The sequence below is a fragment of the Xyrauchen texanus genome, chromosome 16, assembly GCF_025860055.1.
Source record: "Xyrauchen texanus isolate HMW12.3.18 chromosome 16, RBS_HiC_50CHRs, whole genome shotgun sequence".
In the NCBI taxonomy this organism is placed as follows: domain Eukaryota; kingdom Metazoa; phylum Chordata; class Actinopteri; order Cypriniformes; family Catostomidae; genus Xyrauchen; species Xyrauchen texanus.
In genome coordinates this window covers 36,570,497-36,587,759 of record NC_068291.1, presented here as the reverse complement: position 1 = coordinate 36,587,759, position 17,263 = coordinate 36,570,497, and the positions used below count along the sequence as shown (strand labels likewise).

The 17,263-nt window shown below is 33.6% G+C and overlaps 1 protein-coding gene across 16 annotated transcripts in view; it reads right to left on the bottom strand.

Moving 5' to 3' along the window:
- Window positions 1-750: 750 nt before the first annotated feature.
- Window positions 751-17,263, bottom strand: part of LOC127657017 (titin-like) — a 54,482-nt gene continuing 37,969 nt past the window's right edge. For 10 of the 16 annotated variants that reach the window (XM_052145632.1, XM_052145634.1, XM_052145638.1 and 7 more), the window contains 39 exons: window positions 17,162-17,203; window positions 17,014-17,061; window positions 16,875-16,922; window positions 16,575-16,622; window positions 15,411-15,455; window positions 15,279-15,323; window positions 15,119-15,166; window positions 13,942-13,989; window positions 13,791-13,844; window positions 13,633-13,680; window positions 12,427-12,474; window positions 12,280-12,327; window positions 12,087-12,134; window positions 11,961-12,005; window positions 11,718-11,762; window positions 11,546-11,593; window positions 11,414-11,461; window positions 11,286-11,333; window positions 11,071-11,118; window positions 10,321-10,365; window positions 10,178-10,225; window positions 10,047-10,094; window positions 9,832-9,876; window positions 9,704-9,760; window positions 9,467-9,511; window positions 9,324-9,371; window positions 9,107-9,154; window positions 8,942-8,989; window positions 8,811-8,855; window positions 8,648-8,689; window positions 8,506-8,553; window positions 6,472-6,636; window positions 5,962-6,027; window positions 4,503-4,550; window positions 4,308-4,355; window positions 4,076-4,123; window positions 3,296-3,319; window positions 3,007-3,051; window positions 751-2,865 (listed from right to left, as the gene is read on the bottom strand). In XM_052145632.1, coding sequence (XP_052001592.1) covers window positions 2,783-2,865; window positions 3,007-3,051; window positions 3,296-3,319; window positions 4,076-4,123; window positions 4,308-4,355; window positions 4,503-4,550; window positions 5,962-6,027; window positions 6,472-6,636; window positions 8,506-8,553; window positions 8,648-8,689; window positions 8,811-8,855; window positions 8,942-8,989; window positions 9,107-9,154; window positions 9,324-9,371; window positions 9,467-9,511; window positions 9,704-9,760; window positions 9,832-9,876; window positions 10,047-10,094; window positions 10,178-10,225; window positions 10,321-10,365; window positions 11,071-11,118; window positions 11,286-11,333; window positions 11,414-11,461; window positions 11,546-11,593; window positions 11,718-11,762; window positions 11,961-12,005; window positions 12,087-12,134; window positions 12,280-12,327; window positions 12,427-12,474; window positions 13,633-13,680; window positions 13,791-13,844; window positions 13,942-13,989; window positions 15,119-15,166; window positions 15,279-15,323; window positions 15,411-15,455; window positions 16,575-16,622; window positions 16,875-16,922; window positions 17,014-17,061; window positions 17,162-17,203 — 1,994 coding nt within the window. In that variant the 3' untranslated portion in view covers window positions 751-2,782. The remainder of the gene's footprint in view (window positions 2,866-3,006; window positions 3,052-3,295; window positions 3,320-4,075; window positions 4,124-4,307; window positions 4,356-4,502; window positions 4,551-5,961; window positions 6,028-6,471; window positions 6,637-8,505; window positions 8,554-8,647; window positions 8,690-8,810; window positions 8,856-8,941; window positions 8,990-9,106; window positions 9,155-9,323; window positions 9,372-9,466; window positions 9,512-9,703; window positions 9,761-9,831; window positions 9,877-10,046; window positions 10,095-10,177; window positions 10,226-10,320; window positions 10,366-11,070; window positions 11,119-11,285; window positions 11,334-11,413; window positions 11,462-11,545; window positions 11,594-11,717; window positions 11,763-11,960; window positions 12,006-12,086; window positions 12,135-12,279; window positions 12,328-12,426; window positions 12,475-13,632; window positions 13,681-13,790; window positions 13,845-13,941; window positions 13,990-15,118; window positions 15,167-15,278; window positions 15,324-15,410; window positions 15,456-16,574; window positions 16,623-16,874; window positions 16,923-17,013; window positions 17,062-17,161; window positions 17,204-17,263) is intronic. The other 6 variants (XM_052145635.1, XM_052145640.1, XM_052145637.1 and 3 more) reach the window with 6 other exon arrangements.

Below are 17,263 nucleotides of genomic sequence, written 5' to 3'. Positions count from 1 at the left end.
TGTTTGTGCTACATTTCTTTAAATGTCACTTGGTTTGATATATTGTTATATAATGTAAATACATTATATTTTTTTAGTGTGGCTGAAGTGACCAAATAATTTTTAGGGCCACTGTACATTTTCTCTATAAAGGCCTACCATACAAAAAGGGAATTTTAAGGATGGGCTCAGTCAGGAATTGTCTCTGTTGGTACTTGGCTTAATGTTTTTTTTAGATACTTGAATAGCAGTCTGCAGGCTGAGAACTTTGAATAGCAGAAAGCAGGCTGCGCATACCAATGCACTGAGTATTTCGCACTACTGGCAGCTTCTTGTGGTATTGTGAGGGTGAAAGATAACATTAAAATGCATTTTTTGTAGATTTGTGCAGATTCTTTTAAATGTGTTTAATCTGGTATACATTTATTGTTAATGCACATGTTATTGAAATAATATTGTTGCAATTAATTTGCCAAAGTGCTTCTTTTGTGACTAGCAATTCAACCATAATGTTATATGAGGACCAAAAAGGTTACATGAGAGGATATAGTATATAATGCCACCTACTGGTGAAAATGGGTGTTGGAAAAATGGCTTGGGTGATATTGAATTAGTTGCTTACATTAAGTTGAATGTTACAATGTTACAGTTCTACATTTTCTTTGTTATAAATGTTAATTTCTGTGAGACTTATGGTAACGGACCATCAGGCAGTTGTGCTGGTTTTGTAAAAATAGACCTCAGCAAAATTTAAACATGTACAATAGTTCAATTGGCATTATAGTCTCATAAGCCTTTTATTTGACCATAATGTGGTTTTTCCTTAGAGCTTTGTAAATTATTTTACTGTATGTCTATACATTTTCTACAGAAAGTAAAATGAAACACATTGTACATTAGGCCACTATATTGTCCAGTTCATTTTCTTTACATTTTGAGGATTTGACAGCAAAACCATGCAATCAGCAAGAATTGAAAATAAACACAAAATTGTATTATATTTTCTTTCTTCAAATAAATGATATTTTTCTAGTTACACTTCATTTATAAAATTTTATACACCAAAATGCACATGTTCAAACTGTAACCTTTTGAACCATACCAACGTTATATTTGATAGAATATGAGCAGGATATTTAAGTTCAAATATAAATTAATGCTATGCAAATCTAACAAACAATTATAGTCGCAAAATCCAGTTACTATTAAAAATAAGCTATTTAGTGTGGAATTATTCTTCATTTATTAAACAGATTTACATCAGAACGTGCATGCACATGTATAATATATATCAAGATCAAATTAAGAACTAATCTGTCCAAAAAATACCTATTTTATTTTGTTACAACACTTAAATATTGATGTAGTATGTATTTGAACAGGTGGCATTACTGTGCATGAGCTTATCCTCTATGGAGCAACATGCTAAACTCCTGCAGAAAGACACTAAAATTGTTCCTGCCCCCCGCAACACACACACACTGAAAAATACACACAGTAACACATGCAAAACATTTAATCTGGCACATAATCTAGTCTCATAATGTAAAAGTCTTCTGCATGTGTAAAATGTACATTATAGACAATTTTATAGCACAATATACTTATAAATGTCTGTATGCCATTTAATTGGCACGTCTTCATTAGGTAGTTATACCCATTTAATAGCCGGGTGCAAAAACACATCCACACTTTATAGGAAAAAAGGTTACATAAAGCTTATATATTATGTGGAGAAATGTAAATATGAAAAATCTTATGCCACAAGTAAAAACTTGACTTTTTGCAATGTAAAAAATACATTTGCTTGGAAGAAAATGGTCAGTGTTTTGAACAGCTTTGTGCCTTTTCAACTGGTGTCTTTCAATGGCACTCAAATCTAAAAATCAAAATAGCACAAAAGTGCAGTTCTTAACAGCATCATGTTTTAAGTCATTTCTCTGGATTTAACACCAACAGTTTCGTTCTATTTTTCTATGCAAGTTTCAGTGTATCATTTTATGAAGAACACTGCACAAAACATACTTGTGTTTCCTCTGTGAAATATAGAGTTATAACATCTTACAAAACAACTGACATCTGTAAAATAAAAAAAATGAAATACTACTAATAAAAAAAAGTAAACTAAATAAAAGTAATACATTTAACATTATACATACATCTTGAATAACTGGGCATGTTGTTCTAAGCCCTTCTGGTAGTTCTGTAAACTGTACTACCAAAAAAGAAGACATTTATTTATTACTTGATCAATTATATCCTCTATTACATAGTAAGTTTCATTTCAGTTGTGTAAGTCAAAACAAACTTTCAAACCCCATATTGATTGTTTTGTTACTTCCTGTCAGTGCTTTCTGGGAAAAACTGTACTCGTGTTCCTTCTTTGACACATACATAAATAAAATCGCACAAGCATATATAAATAAATCACACAAGCATAAATACAATTATATCATTATGAAACCTGAAATAAAAGTCAAATCTATGGTATCAGTTATAAGACGGATTGCTTTAAGACAATATGACAAATTCTAGCAAAACTTGCAACCGCTGTCCATTTAAACGCTCTGAACCCCAAAATAAAAATGACAAAAATCAACAACATTTTAAGAAGGAAGTTTTCCAGTTTTGAAACTCATCCATGAAATAAATTAAAATCAACATTTCTGAGTCCTACTTGGTGTGATTTTTAGGACCAGCTACAGTATGTACCTCTTGCATCAGAGCGACAGGTGCCTCATCCTTCAGGGATCTTTATTCCATCGGCTTTGCCATGCTGTTTACCTTCAGACCATGGCTTGTCTCACACCGGTGGTGAAAATGGGAAGAACGGATACGGAGTATCATCCTCATCCACAAAGAAACACTGAAAGTAGGGCACGTCCTCTGGAGAGGAAAAAATATTAGAAGCAATTAATGGTCACACTTCACATACAAAGGAAAATAGACGTAGTATTTAAACTTGGGCTGTAGCCTCTCTGTAACAATATTGCTTATAATGCACAGCTGTACAAGAACAAAACCTACCCTCCTCTATTTCTGGAATATCTTTGGTGATAACAGGTTCTTCTACTTTAAAAACAACAGAAGAAAACAATGTCATTAATAAAACGGGTACAAAATAACACTACAGCAATTGTTATTTGTTCTGACTGTTGAAATAATACTTCAGTTTATTGAAACAAAAAATGTCATGCAACATTCATGTAAGAATATATAATTATAGCAGACCTTAATAACTTGAAATTATTTGAATATTTATGGATTGCACTGTGTATACCATAACTGCTTAATTGCTGAAACATAAAAATAATACCTTTTACTATGACCTCCTCAGGTTCTATAAATAAAAAAAAAACATTATTATATTATTCTTACAATAAAGTTGATGTATGAGATGTTTCTTATTTAACATTCCAGAAAAAGACAGGTGTAGAGTTTAGAGTTTGTAGAGAATATTGTCTGTACTATAGCCAACTATCATACTGTTATGAATGCAGACGAGGGCAAACAAGGAGTGGGATCTAAGTGCGGGTTCTTTATTGCTGATCAAGGTGAAGACAAAACGAACAGGAACAAAAGAAACATCCACGGGGGAAAAACTTAAACTAAAACATGAAAACATGGACGGTACACGGAACCGGATGAACACGACAGGATGAAAACACGGCAAGACAGGCAACGGAGTAAACATGGGAACATCAAAAACATCAAAAACATCCAAACAGCGAAACATTAAACACATCAGAAACATTCAACGATCGACAAACGAATGGAGAAACAAACAGGGTTTAAATACACAGACACAGGAGGATCACAAACGACAATCAGGTGCGAACAATGACACAGGGCTGGCAGTCGATGAGGGCCGGGAATTGTGGGAAGTGTAGTGCATGACAATGACTAGTGAAACACAGGGCAGACAACAAGGGAATCGTGACACATACAGTATATCAACTATTAATGTTAAGCCTATTGATGAATTTTAGAAATAATAAATATTCTTAATTCTTAAAAATACATAGAATAAAATGTTAAAAGTCAGTGTTAGTTAATCTATGTAATCCATGCAAGCCCATCAGTACAGTCATAGTACCTTGCTGTAAAGGTTTCTTTACTTCTTTGACCTTTTCATGAGGGATTTCTATTATCAGGAAAGAGAGTCAAACAAACACTGATATAACACCTTTTTACTTAATATGTTATAATAAAGTATGAGCATGTCAGTGTGGTAAAATGATTTCTTACAAAATACAAAATCAATATTTTAGAGTAATTACAAATTATTTAAAAAAAAGTATAGTAATCCAGATGCATTTCAAATTTACCTTTCTTTTTGGGCTCTGGTCTGATCTTGGCATTCAGAGCCTCTTTTTCTAGAATGGAATAGTTATTCTTTCTTTTATTTGAACACAAATATTTCAGTTTTGATATTTGCTTATATCATGAAATAATGTTTCTAATTATTTAGGAATAATTCACAAAATGTCCTAACAGAGCTGAGACCATTTTACTATTGTTACCTTTCTTTGCAGGTGCTTGTTTAGTGATGTTTTTCAGGGCATCACTTTCTATGTTGTGGGAAACATAAACTGACATTCAGGCTAAACAGGGATAAGAAGAGCTGGATATATTTGGCACTCATTTTGTGTGGATAATAAGACAAAACATATATTGAATATAAACAGAAATGCTAGAGTGATGTCAACTGCAGCATGTAGAACATTCCAATATTGTTCTAAAGGTTTTGTCTAGTTACATGAACAAATTAGGGCTGTCGATTTAATGTGTTAATTACATGAAAAATAAATGACACAGTCAGAATGGGACTCAAACACATTTATAACGGTATGACATTGGGTGAACTAAATTAAAAAGAAAAGTGAAGGTGTGTTATGTACAATAGTCGAAATTCAGGATTCACTTTTTGTAAAACAAACACATCTCTTTAAATATCACAAAATATATGCCTCTCTCAAATTCAAATCTCTTTCTCATAAACATTCCCACCTGTAAAACATACCGTTTTACAGGTGGGAACACAACTCAAGGTGATTGACAGGGAATTTAAAATGACTGAATTGAAATCAGCAACTCTTGTTTGAGTCAGTCTGATTATTGCTCAATTGACTCGAAATCAGTTACAGCCTGCAGTTAACACTGATTTAGGAGTTCACTGTGGGATCAAGGGCCTCTAGCGTCAACCCACGAAACATTTAGAAACAGTATGATGTAACGAAGCCTCGTCGCTAAAATCACGTGACTTGGCCTGTGCTCTAAAGTATTGGTTTAAAACAAATTATTCGTAAAGTTTCTAAGCTTCACGAAGTGCCCATCACTGTCTACATCTGGACAGCTGGACCAAGCACCACAGAATCCAGGGATCTCAAGACTGGTTTTCTGAGTTTCAAATTTACGTTTAACTTGACATAGCGCAACGACGCAACCAATGTTAGATGCTCCAAAAGCATCCGTTTGACACACGAGTACACAGACCAACAAATAAAAATAGCTCAGAAGGAAGTAGGATTATGTGTAATGATATGGAAATAAAAGAAACAGTATTTTGACTTCTAAAGACACTTTTTGTATTGTAGAAATGCTTAACTTGTCTGCTGCCACCCTGGCCTGCTGTAATTAATTCGATTAAACATTTTAATCGATTGACAGCCCTAGTACAAATAGTACCACAAGAAAAAGTAAAATTTCTGAAAGTTAATGTTGGATAAGAAAATGTTTGCCCATTACTTGTCTTTATAGATGCTATCTTGTTAATGTTTTTCAGAGTATCATGTTCTTTGAAGATAAATCTTTCAGTCACCTGTACAACTGTACATTGCAGTGGGAATCACACTTTATATGAAAGATTGCAGTTGTATGCAACTTTAGTTGTATCTCAATGCATCCATATTTATGACCAGACAGGCATGTGAATGCACAAAATAATGTTCTGACATAACTTTAGGACAATGTAACAAATACCTGATTTTGCTTTTTCAATGGAGACAATTGGAGTTGGCTTTACTGTAACGTTGACAGTGTCAGGCTCTGAAAGGCAACGGATAGCATGTGGTCTGACATTAATTAAGAAATGATTTGCATTGTTATTTTTATTTCCAGTATAATTCATGGTTAACTGTGAAAAATACACAACTTAATTTCCTCTTGACCTGGATTCTAGATTTTTTGTTGTATAGATCACCCATAGTCTTTATAAAGTTATTGAGGCTGCCTCAAAGAAGTTTCCTTAAATTGGCTCAAAAACCTGACAGTTTTGTTAAGTGTCATGTTAAAGGTTAAACAATAAATGCTTATAAACTGTTGTTAACTTAATTTAACGTTTAGTAAAAAAAATTCATCCAGGTGGAGTGTATACAAAGAAATGCATATTTGATCTGTCTGTTCTTCTGCAAATAACTGTATGTTGACACATATTGACACATTGACTATGTCAAATAGTCTAACCAGCCTATTTCTAAAATGGACAAATACCTTTGATTGTTCTGTTGTCCTTCCATAGAAGAGTAATTTGATTTTGCGTGGACTCCAGGTCACTTTTCATTACACCAATGTCCTTCCGCATTAGATCCAGAAGAGACAGTTTTTGATTGATGGAGTTCAGGAGCTCCATGTCCAGACCGATGGGTGCCACGTCATCTGTGTTTTTGAAAGAATTTTGAAACCAACTCATCTAATGAGACTGTGGCCATATAGACATTTAGTGCATTAGCTTTTATTATATGTACCAATGTTACATTAGATTTAGTTATGGAAGCTTAAGCTTTATGTAGACATTGGAACTACTAATTAGGCTAGTTTTAGCATTTCTAGTTGGTTAAAACAGTGAAATTAGTATAAGCTCATTTTGCCTAAATAATATACAGTGTATATACTGTATATATATATTATTTTAACCTGAGTGTAACTTCACATTTGCAGAGTGTAGCTTCACATTTCTTAACCATGTTGGAAGGCGTATCCCGTGGTCATTGGAAAAGATGTTAATGTTTTTCAGAAGGGACAAATTATTGGCCTGCATCAAGCAAAGAAAACAACTAAGGAGATTGCTGAAATTACTGGAATTGGGTTAAGTGGTGAACCGTCAACTTCATGTAAGAAATATGGTTGGAAAAACATCTTAATCTGAGATCACTAAATGCTTGGTGAAGCCACATCATAAAAAAAATCAACAGTAGAAAACTATGTTTAATAGTGAAAGCAAGAGCTTTTCCACATGCACAATGTGACGAGAACTTACAGGATTGAGAATAAACAGCTGTGTGGGCACATTTTACTTGAGAGCATAATGATTGGACTTTGGAGCAATGGAAAAAGGTCATGTGGTCTGATGAGTCCAGATTTACCCTATTCCAAAGCGATGGGCATGCCAGGGTAAGAAGGGAAGCACATAAAGTGATGTACCCATCATAAATAGTACCCATTGTACAAGCCTCTGGGGGCAGTGTTATGATCTGGGGTTGCTTCAAAAGGTCAGGTCTAGGCTCAGCAACATTATGCTTCAATAAAATGAAGTCAGATAACTACATGTATGTACTGAATGACCAGGATATCCCATCAGTTGATTTTTTATTCCCTGATGGCAAGGGCACATTCCAGGATGACAATGCCAAGATTCATTGTTCTCAAATTGTAAAAGAGTGGTTCAGGGAGCATGAGGAATAATTTTCACACATGAATTGGCCACCACAGAGTCCTGACCTTAACCCCACTGAAAGTCTTTAGAATGTGCTGGAGAAGACTTTAAGGAGTGGTTCAGATCTCCTGTCATAAATTCAAGATCTTGGCCAAAAAATAAAGCATATATATATATATAAAACAGTTAGTTCCGGTACTCGAATCTGATTGGACGAGAGACGTTCCATGAGCACTGATGGTCTGACACCATCGGCACTCTGACGCTTCACTGTGTGTGTATCACTCCGCATGTGTTTGTGCCATTTTAAACTAAAGTGTAAGAGCAGTGCAAATCTGGTAAGAGCTAATGTTTGTCTTTTTTTACATTACATATGTTAGCCAGCAGGTGGTGGCAAAAGATAATTTTTGTGTGTAATATGAGCCAGTTAGGTGACATGAAGTGAATCCGTGTCAGCCGTTTACATACAACAGACTGATTAATTACACAATGGGTGCTGTTTAAAATGGCGGAGGACATTGCGGTTTCTATAGTAATCGACTCTTGTGCACCGGCCACCGCTAAATAGGTAGAATTACGCCTGCTTGGACCTCTATTTTTCCACTAAGAAAGTTGATCTTCAGAAAGCTGACAGCATCTCTGCTTGGGAGTGGCAACAGGTGATCGCACGCACGCATGCGCACACATTATATATATATATATATATATATATATATATATATATATATATATATATATATATATATATATAATTTTTATTTTAAATCATATCCTTTTGAGCTATTAGATGGTATTATCTATAGTAAACTTAGGTAGGTTTCTGGTTAATATATTTTAAATTTCCTAAAAGGGACACTGTGGGAAAAACTCGCCTCTTTCTGGTGTTGGTTCAGGTGCCTTTTCAAGCTCAACTTCAAGCTCTAAAAAAACAGTATTGTTTCATGTGATTAATGATCATTATAAAGAGTAAATAATGGTACTGTATGTACACGGTTATTTCCTTAACATCCATACCTTTCTTTACAGGAGCTGGTTTAACTATCTCCTTGATAACCTCTAAAATGTTAAAATAAAAATGTTAAAATATTTAAGATAATTGGAAAATATCATGAAGAAATGTATTTAAAATTGCAAATGTTAAAAGATAAACAGCATACAGTTTAGTGTACATTGTTACCTTGCTTTGCAGGTTCTGTTGCCTTTCCTTTAGCAACTTCAGGCTCTATAAAACAGTATTGTGTCATGTGAAATATAAACATCATGCATTGTAAAACAAAAGTGCACACTGGATTTAAGTGGCATCCATACCTTTCTTTACAGGAGCTGTTTTAACTTTCTCCTTGATGACTTCAGCCACTAAAACAATGATAATGTACAAATGTTTAGAGTAATACAACTATTTTTTTTTTTCACATAATCTTTCATTTTGCTTAGGGATAGTGATAATTTGATTGTTAACACAATAAATCAAACCTTTTTTCTTAGGGGCTGGTTTAGCTTTCTCTTTGATGACCTCAGCCTCTACAAAACCGAATAAGGATATTTCAGATTCAGTCATGGCAAACAATGCATCTTAAATAAATACAGTATATAGTAAGTCTCTGAAATACAGAATAAAATAAAGCATTTACTCTCATTTTTGATGACTAGACTGACTGATTTTATGTAAAAGGCCAGAGGGAAAACTCACCTCTTTTTGGTATTGGTTCAAGTGCCTTTTCTTTGGCAACTTCGGGCTCTATAAAACAGTATTGTTTCATGTGAGGAATAATCATCATACAATGTCAAACAAACAGTATACAGGATGCACAGTCACTTTATTGACATCTACACCTTTTTTTACAGGAGCTGGTTTAGCTTTCTCCTTGGCTTCAGCCTCTGAAATCGCAAAGATGTGCAAATATTTACAGAGTGAAAAAGAGTTTAGTTGGCATTATCTTTTAATTTGCTTGGTTAACGTGTTAACTTGATTTGTAACTTGTGAAAAGCAAACAGTCTAAAATAACTGTAACTTTTACCTTTTCAAAATGATAAAGCACTAAAGACAGAGCACATAGGGTATATGAATACCTTTCTTTGTAGGTTTTGGCGTTGGCTCAGGTGCTTTAACTTTAGCAACTTCAGGCTCTGTAAAACAGTATTTTATTATTCATAATTAATCATCATATAGTGTAAAACAACAGTATTTATATCCATACCTTTTTTTACAAGAGCTGGTTTAGCTTTCTCCTTGACTTCTGCCTCTGAAAAGGCAATTATATAAACACATTTAGAGACTGAAAAAGATTCTGTAAAAAAAATAATATATATTATTTAAAAAAATTATCTTTACCATTGTTTTTGATCTAGGATATACATAACCTCAAACACAGCATGAAAGCTCACTTGAAGTTAAAACTACAGTAACTCCTACCTTTCTTTACAGGGGCTAGTTTAACTTCCTCCTTGAGGACTTCAGCCTCTAAAACAATAATAATATAAAAAATATTTTGAGATTTTGCTTAAGGATAACGTTAATTTGATAGTTAACATGGCAAATCCAACCTTTCTTCTTAGAGGCTGGTTTAGCTTTATCTTTGACAACTTCAGCATCTAAAAAGGTGAAAATATAAAACCATTTATCATTATCTTAAAACTGTCCCAGAAAAAATGGTTTTGGTATTATTCTCACAAATAAATTGAAGTACCTTTCTTTGGTGCTGGCTTTGGCTTTTCTTGGGTTATCTCAGGTTCTGCAAAACATGATGGTTTAACATTATTGACTATATTTTAACCTCGTGCGACCAAGCGGCCTCATGCAAGGACTCACTATATTGGATTCGCTATACGCAACGCATCATTTAGATTCCTTTAAACCCATTGCATACTGTTCGTCATTTAAGTGTTAAATTCTGACGAGACCAAACACCATGGCGTCAATTTCCGTGAACTACGTCTACGAAACAGTGCCAACAAAAGTGCCACTGATAAGAAACCTCTTCAAATTATTTCTCTGAATCCTGTTTGGTTGTAAAGAGTAGCATCTCTAGTTTCGTTTGATATGCTGCTTTAAATCTTTCGTTCATGAAGTATTCGGATGAGTGCTGTGGAGCAGTTTTCTGACAAATGTTCCAAAAACAGGTTTGTTATTTTGAATAACTTTTCACAGTAACAAATATGTGGGTCATTTTGCTTCATTTTAATATAAAATTTGATATATTTTATTTTGTTAACTTAGTCCCGCTGACCAAACTATTTTTGCATGTTTATTAGGTGCGACTAGTTACAAATTAAAAAGTGAAATGAAAATTGAATTGAATCTATAGGAACTGGTTTAACTTCCTCCTTGATGAGATCATCCTCTAAACCGATGATAATATAAATATGTATAGAGCTTAGAAAGCTTACATTTAGCTTGAGAATAATTTAAATTTGATTATTTTCACAGTAAATCAAACCTTTCTTCTTAGAGGCTGGTTTTGCTTTCTCTTTGGTAATGTCAGGCTCTATAAAACAAAGGGACATTTCAGTTTGTATCATGCTAAATAATGAAGCTCTACACATATGTTCTTAACTACTTCAGTCTCGGAAATATTGACCACTAGAATCAAGTATTTTCTCTCATTTATGAAAGACTTTAAAACATCCTAAAAGCCATGTAGGGGAAACTCACTTGGTTTTTGTGTTGGTTCAGGTGCCTTTTCTTTAGCAACTTCAGGCTCTATAAAACAGTATTGTTTCATATGATTAAAAGTCATCATACCGTGGAAAGAAACAGTGTATGCAGGATTATATCCATACCTTTCCTTACAGGAGCTGGTTTAACTTTCTCCTTGATGACTTCAGCCTCTGAAATGTTGCAAAACCATGTACTGTATATAATACAGATAGTGATATCTTTTACACATTGAGATAAATAATAGTTACTCCTACCTTTCTTCTCAGGGGCTGGTTTCTGTTTCTCTGTGATGACTTCAGCCTCTAAATTTTGATAACATAAAAATATTTAGAAAAAGCAAAAGGTTAGGATTATCTTGCAATTTGCCAAGCAAAAATGTTTCAGTAGTCTACAAAACTCAAGATAAATAATTTGAAGTAGGCCTACCTTTCTTTATTGCTGGCTTGGCCTTTTCTTTGGTTGTCTCAGTTTCTGCAAAACATAGAGCTTTAAATGTAGAATAGCAGGTAATTGAGACGACACTTAATTTGTCTCTCATGTTATCATACTTTATAAACCTTTCTGGCAGTTGAACTAACATTCATAAATATTTAAAACAATTGCCAACAGTTGCTATGCACTGACAAATCAACAGGTTATTGTCACATGAAACGTCAACTAGATATGCACCTCTTTCTAATGGGATTGGTTTTGCCTTTTCCTTTGGTACCGCGACTAAAAAAAGAAATGTTTAGAGAAAGTAAAAATGTTTCTTAGGGATAAAGTTAATTTGATTGTTAACACAGTAAATCAAACCTTTCTTCTTAAATGCTGGTTTATCTTTCTTTATGATGACTTCATGCTCTACAAAACAGAAAAAGGATTTTTCAGCTTCAGTCTCATCAAACAACTTCAGCCATTGAAACATTGAATAGAAAGAAGTCTTTTAATGTTTGCTATGATTTGACTGCAAAATGTTCTTAAAAAGGACTGTAAGAAGAAAACTCGCCTCTTTCTGGTGTTGGTTTAGGTACCTTTTCTTGAGCAACTTTAGGCTCTATAAAACAGTATTGTTTCATGTGATGAATAATCATCATACAGTGGAAAAACACAACAACAGTATACCGGTACACACAATGATTTCATTGACACATACCTTTCCTTACAGGAGCTGGTTTAGCTTTCTCTTTGATTACTTCAGCCTCTGAAATGGAGGTCATGTAAAAACTTTGATATTGTAAAAAATCTATAGTATAAACATTTTTTCTTGGGTTAGCTTGTTACAGTAATTTGTTTATCTTTCACTGATTCTTGAGAAAAGGGGCAAAACATGTCCCTAGTAATAAAGACTCTTTATGTTAACAAATCAAGAAATTCATAATAATAAAAATACTGAAAAAGTTCACTCTAAAAGGAAATGTGTATACTCAGGGCATTTATTACTTACATTTTTAAATAATTTCATTAGAATTTAAAAAAATGCATGCTCTATACTTGGAAGCACATGAGGTCACAATGTTAAACTGCCAAGCAAAGTGTTTAAAATGCAACAAATAGTACGACACATGGTCTGGTAATTTGTATATATTTCAAACAAAAAATGTCTCTGCGGTCACACTTTAACATGTCAACACATTCATCCCATTGTGATCAATTCTGTTAAGACTTGCAGAATCATTTTGACATTTTAGTTGCATCTTAACACATGGTTAAGATAGAAAAATATTCACTTTTGTCAACTCCATCAGAATTTTCACAATAGTGCGGAAACAGAAAAAAAAAGATTATAGAATGTATTTCATCACTTAACTCCTTTACTGAACACCATTATTATATAATTAAAGACTTTAAACTCTTGTTGGATGGATCCAATTAAAATAGCATGCTTTTAAATGGTAAATGGTCTGCACTTATATAGCACCTTTTTAACCTTAGCGGTATTAAAAGTTTAAAAAGTGTATGAGAAGCTCATTCACCCATTCACACACCAATGACGGCAGAGCTCCCATGCAAGGTGCTAGCCTGCCATTGGGAGCAACTTGGGGTTCAGTGTCTTGCCCAAGGACACTTCGGCATGTGGAGTCATGTGGGCCAGGAATGGAACCACCAACACTACGATTAGTGGCCGACCCGCTCTACCACCTGAGCCTGAGCTGCTTTTTAGTGTGTCTGACGGAGTTGGCAGATATTACAGTAAATTGAATAAATGTCAATTTTCAGAAAAAAAGCATTTTTATAAAATCCTGTTCACATACATGGTTCGTTGGTTGAGACCTTTGTCTAAAAATATATCCATTTCAAATTAATTTATTATTAAAGCACTTATCTCAAAAATCAGTGCTTTAATACAAGTGAAACTCACCTTTCTTTTCAGAGGCTGGTTTAACTTTCTCCATAATTACTTCAGCCTCTACAATGTTGATAATGTATAAAATGAAAGAAAGCAAAACATACAAAACATTTTAGTATAATCTAAAATGTAGTTTGAAAGAAAATGTTTATTTGATTCTAAAACCAAACCTTTCTTTTCAGGAGCTAGCTTAGCTTTCTCTTTAATGACTTCAGCTTCTAACACTGTGATGGTGAAAAGAAATGTAAGAGAATGCAAAAGAGAAGAATTATCCTAAAATTGTCTTGAATGAAAATATTTAATTTTCATTTATATCTATACCTTTCTTTGCAGGAGCTGGTTTAGCTTTCTCCTTAACGACTTCAGCCTCTAAAATGACATGTGAACATATTTTTAGATTGTAATTTACGTTCTCTAGCATTATCTTTATATTTAATTAATCTTTAACCATGTAAAACACACATAAAGCTGAAAATGAGAACTCACTTTTCTTCTCAGGGGCTGGTTTAGCTTTTTCCTTAAACATTTCAGCCTTTAAAATTAAGATAATTTAAAAGATATTTAGAAAAATCTATTTTTAGAATAATCACTAGGGCTGCGCAGCGAAGCCATTATCTATATTTGTATATGTTAATGTGACAAAATGATCTCTATCTGTCTATCTGTCTCTTTATTCAGATAGAACCGGATGTGGGCGGGACTTAAACCGGAAGTGTGTCAAAACTAAATGAAATTCCCATTTTTAAATGTTACTCTTACATTTGTCGTTTCTATTAATAAAATATGCCTTGTATATGCTTTTTCATAATAATAGCCTTTTAATATATTCATTATTATTATTCAAATATTATTTTAAAAAAAAATATTGTTTTATAATTTTTTTCTTACCAGATGAAACTGAATTTGTAGGCTACATTAAATGTGGAATACGTTGTTAACTGTGGTTTCTCCTGGTATTTCAGATATTAATATCTGCATGAAATAGAATTTTCATGAAATCATCACTTCAGGTCAAGAATTTAACGTCACACTCAGGTTTAGGCTATAAATGAGTATGTGTGAATCGTGTGATTCATTAACAGACATTTCAAGAAGTGGAAAGCGTATATGATGTTGCATCCTAATGTTACACTTGACAAGCTCCAGACACGCACAATTAACAGAGACCACAAACGGAGTCGAGACCACACTTGTCCGATCTGAAATCCCAGCGTACGCATTTTCATTCATAAGGTTTACACTTTAGAAATATTGGCAGCACAGATTCATAAATTCTTTGTAATTTTGTATATACTTATTTAAAATATCGCTTTATCCTTGTGCTTTTTGGATAATCAGTCATACAAATATTTTTTATATTATTCAGATGAATCCATTATTCGTTTTGAAGTCATTATTCGTGCCTTTCCGAATAAGGTATTCGGCATCGGGCACATCCCTAAAAATCACATGTTGTTGCAGAAAATTGTGATTTTATTCTAAACAAAGTAACTCAAACCTTTCTTCTTAGGGGATGGTTTAGATTTCTCTTTGATGACTTCAGCTTCTAAAATGAAAAACACTTATATAAAATATATAATAAATATAAAATTTGTATACAAATAAAATGATTAACATCTTTGGCATATTTGTCACAAATAAATTGAAATAGGGTTTACCTTTCTTAAGTGATGGCTTTGACTTTTCTTTTGTTATCTTAGGTTCTGCAAAGCATTGGGACTTAACTTTAGAATAACAGTTAAAAAGCAGATATGAGCTGACAGTCCTCTCAAAAAATAATTCACATTTACCTTCCTTTTCAGCAACTGGTTTTGCCTTTTCCTTTTGAACGTCAACTGAAAAGGGGTTACAAGGTAAATAAGGGTTTTGGATTAGGAAAATGTGTATTATAAATTTAAAATGTACAAAGACAGATAATATGGTATATTAATGGGACCTATTATGCAAAATTCACTTTTACATGGTGTTTGTACATAAATGTGAGTCGGCAGTGTGTGTACACAACCACCCTACAATGTTAAAAGTCCACCCACTCCTCTTTCTTATATTTCTATTAATCAAAAACAGCGTGTCAAAATGAATGGTTTTTGTTCTCTAAAGTGATGTCATGTTAGAGCAGGCCTCGCCCACGACTGGTGACGGACTCCACCCTATTATCATAGATCCTCTCCTGAGTAATCTAAACACAGTCTGTCATTTTTTACGCGCTGGAGCAGATACAGTTAGTAGAATAATGTCTCAGCTTCGTAAGTGTCATAAGTGCTCTGTTGTTGGCTGTAAAAGCAGAGTCTTCGTGCACTACCGGCATCAGAGCCACTGAAGACGACGTGGACAAGTTCTGTTTTTGAAGAAAACGTGCCCCAAAACATACAAAAATGTATGTATGTTTGTGCAGATAATTTTACACAGCAGGATTTAAAAAAAAAAAGATTCTCAAGCATAGATCAGTACCAACTGTTTGTGTTCCAGCTTTATATCCTGAATATTTAAGTATTGCACTTTATATTTTGTGAATGTTTGCAAATCGCCTTTCTGAATGTGCTTAGCTGATTCAACAGCTAATGCAGCTAAAGTTACCATTGTCTCTGATTGTATTTAAGGAGACCACAGATATGTCGGAGGCGGGCAGCAGCAGCTCATTTGCATTTAAAGAGACACACACGAAAACGGCATGTTTTTGATTCCACCCAAAAGATGGTATAATAAATGATCCGTGGGGTATTTTGAGCTGAACTTCACAGACACATTCCGGGGACACCTGAGACTTATATTACATCTTGTAAAAAGGGGCATAATAGGTCTCCTTTAATACATTTCTTTGTGGGTTCTGGTGTTAGTTCAGGTGCTTTTTCTTTGATAACTTCAGGCTCTATAAAACAGTACTGTGTCATGAGATGAATAACATCATGCAGCATAAAGCAAAAGTGCACACTGGATTTAACTGGCATCCATACCTTTCTTTACAGGAGCTGTTTTATCTTTCTCTTTGATGACCTCAGCCTCTACAAAACCGAATAAGGATATTTCAGATTCAGTCATGGCAAACAATGCATCTTAAATACATAAACTCTAAACAACCTTTCTGGAATATTTAATCAAATACAGCATTTCATCTCATTTTTGATGACAAGACTGACTGCCTTTAGGTAAATTGTTAACATTAAACAAAATGCAGGCTCTATAGACCAGTATTGTTTCATCAATCATCATACAGTGTAAAACAAACAATTTATGCAGTATTTTGGCATCCATACCTTTCTTTACAGCAGCTGGTTTAGTTTTCTCTTTGATGAGTTCTGCCTCTAAAATGGCAATGATAGTACTTCAAAATGGATTTTCTTGGGTAAGTAACACAGTAAACGCACATTAAGATAAAATAATGGTAACTCAAACCTTTTCTCTCAGGGGCTGGTTTAACTTTCTCCTTGATGACTTCAGCCACTAAAATTATAATAATGTGAAAAATATTTGGAAAAAGTACATTTATGGTATAACATAATACATTTTACATTGGTACTTAATTCAACACAGTAAATCAAACCTTTCTTAGGGGCTGGTTTAGCTTGCTCTTTGGCGTCAGTCTCTAAAAGGGTGATAATATAAAATATTTAGAGAAAACATCAGCATTATCAACATTATAGTT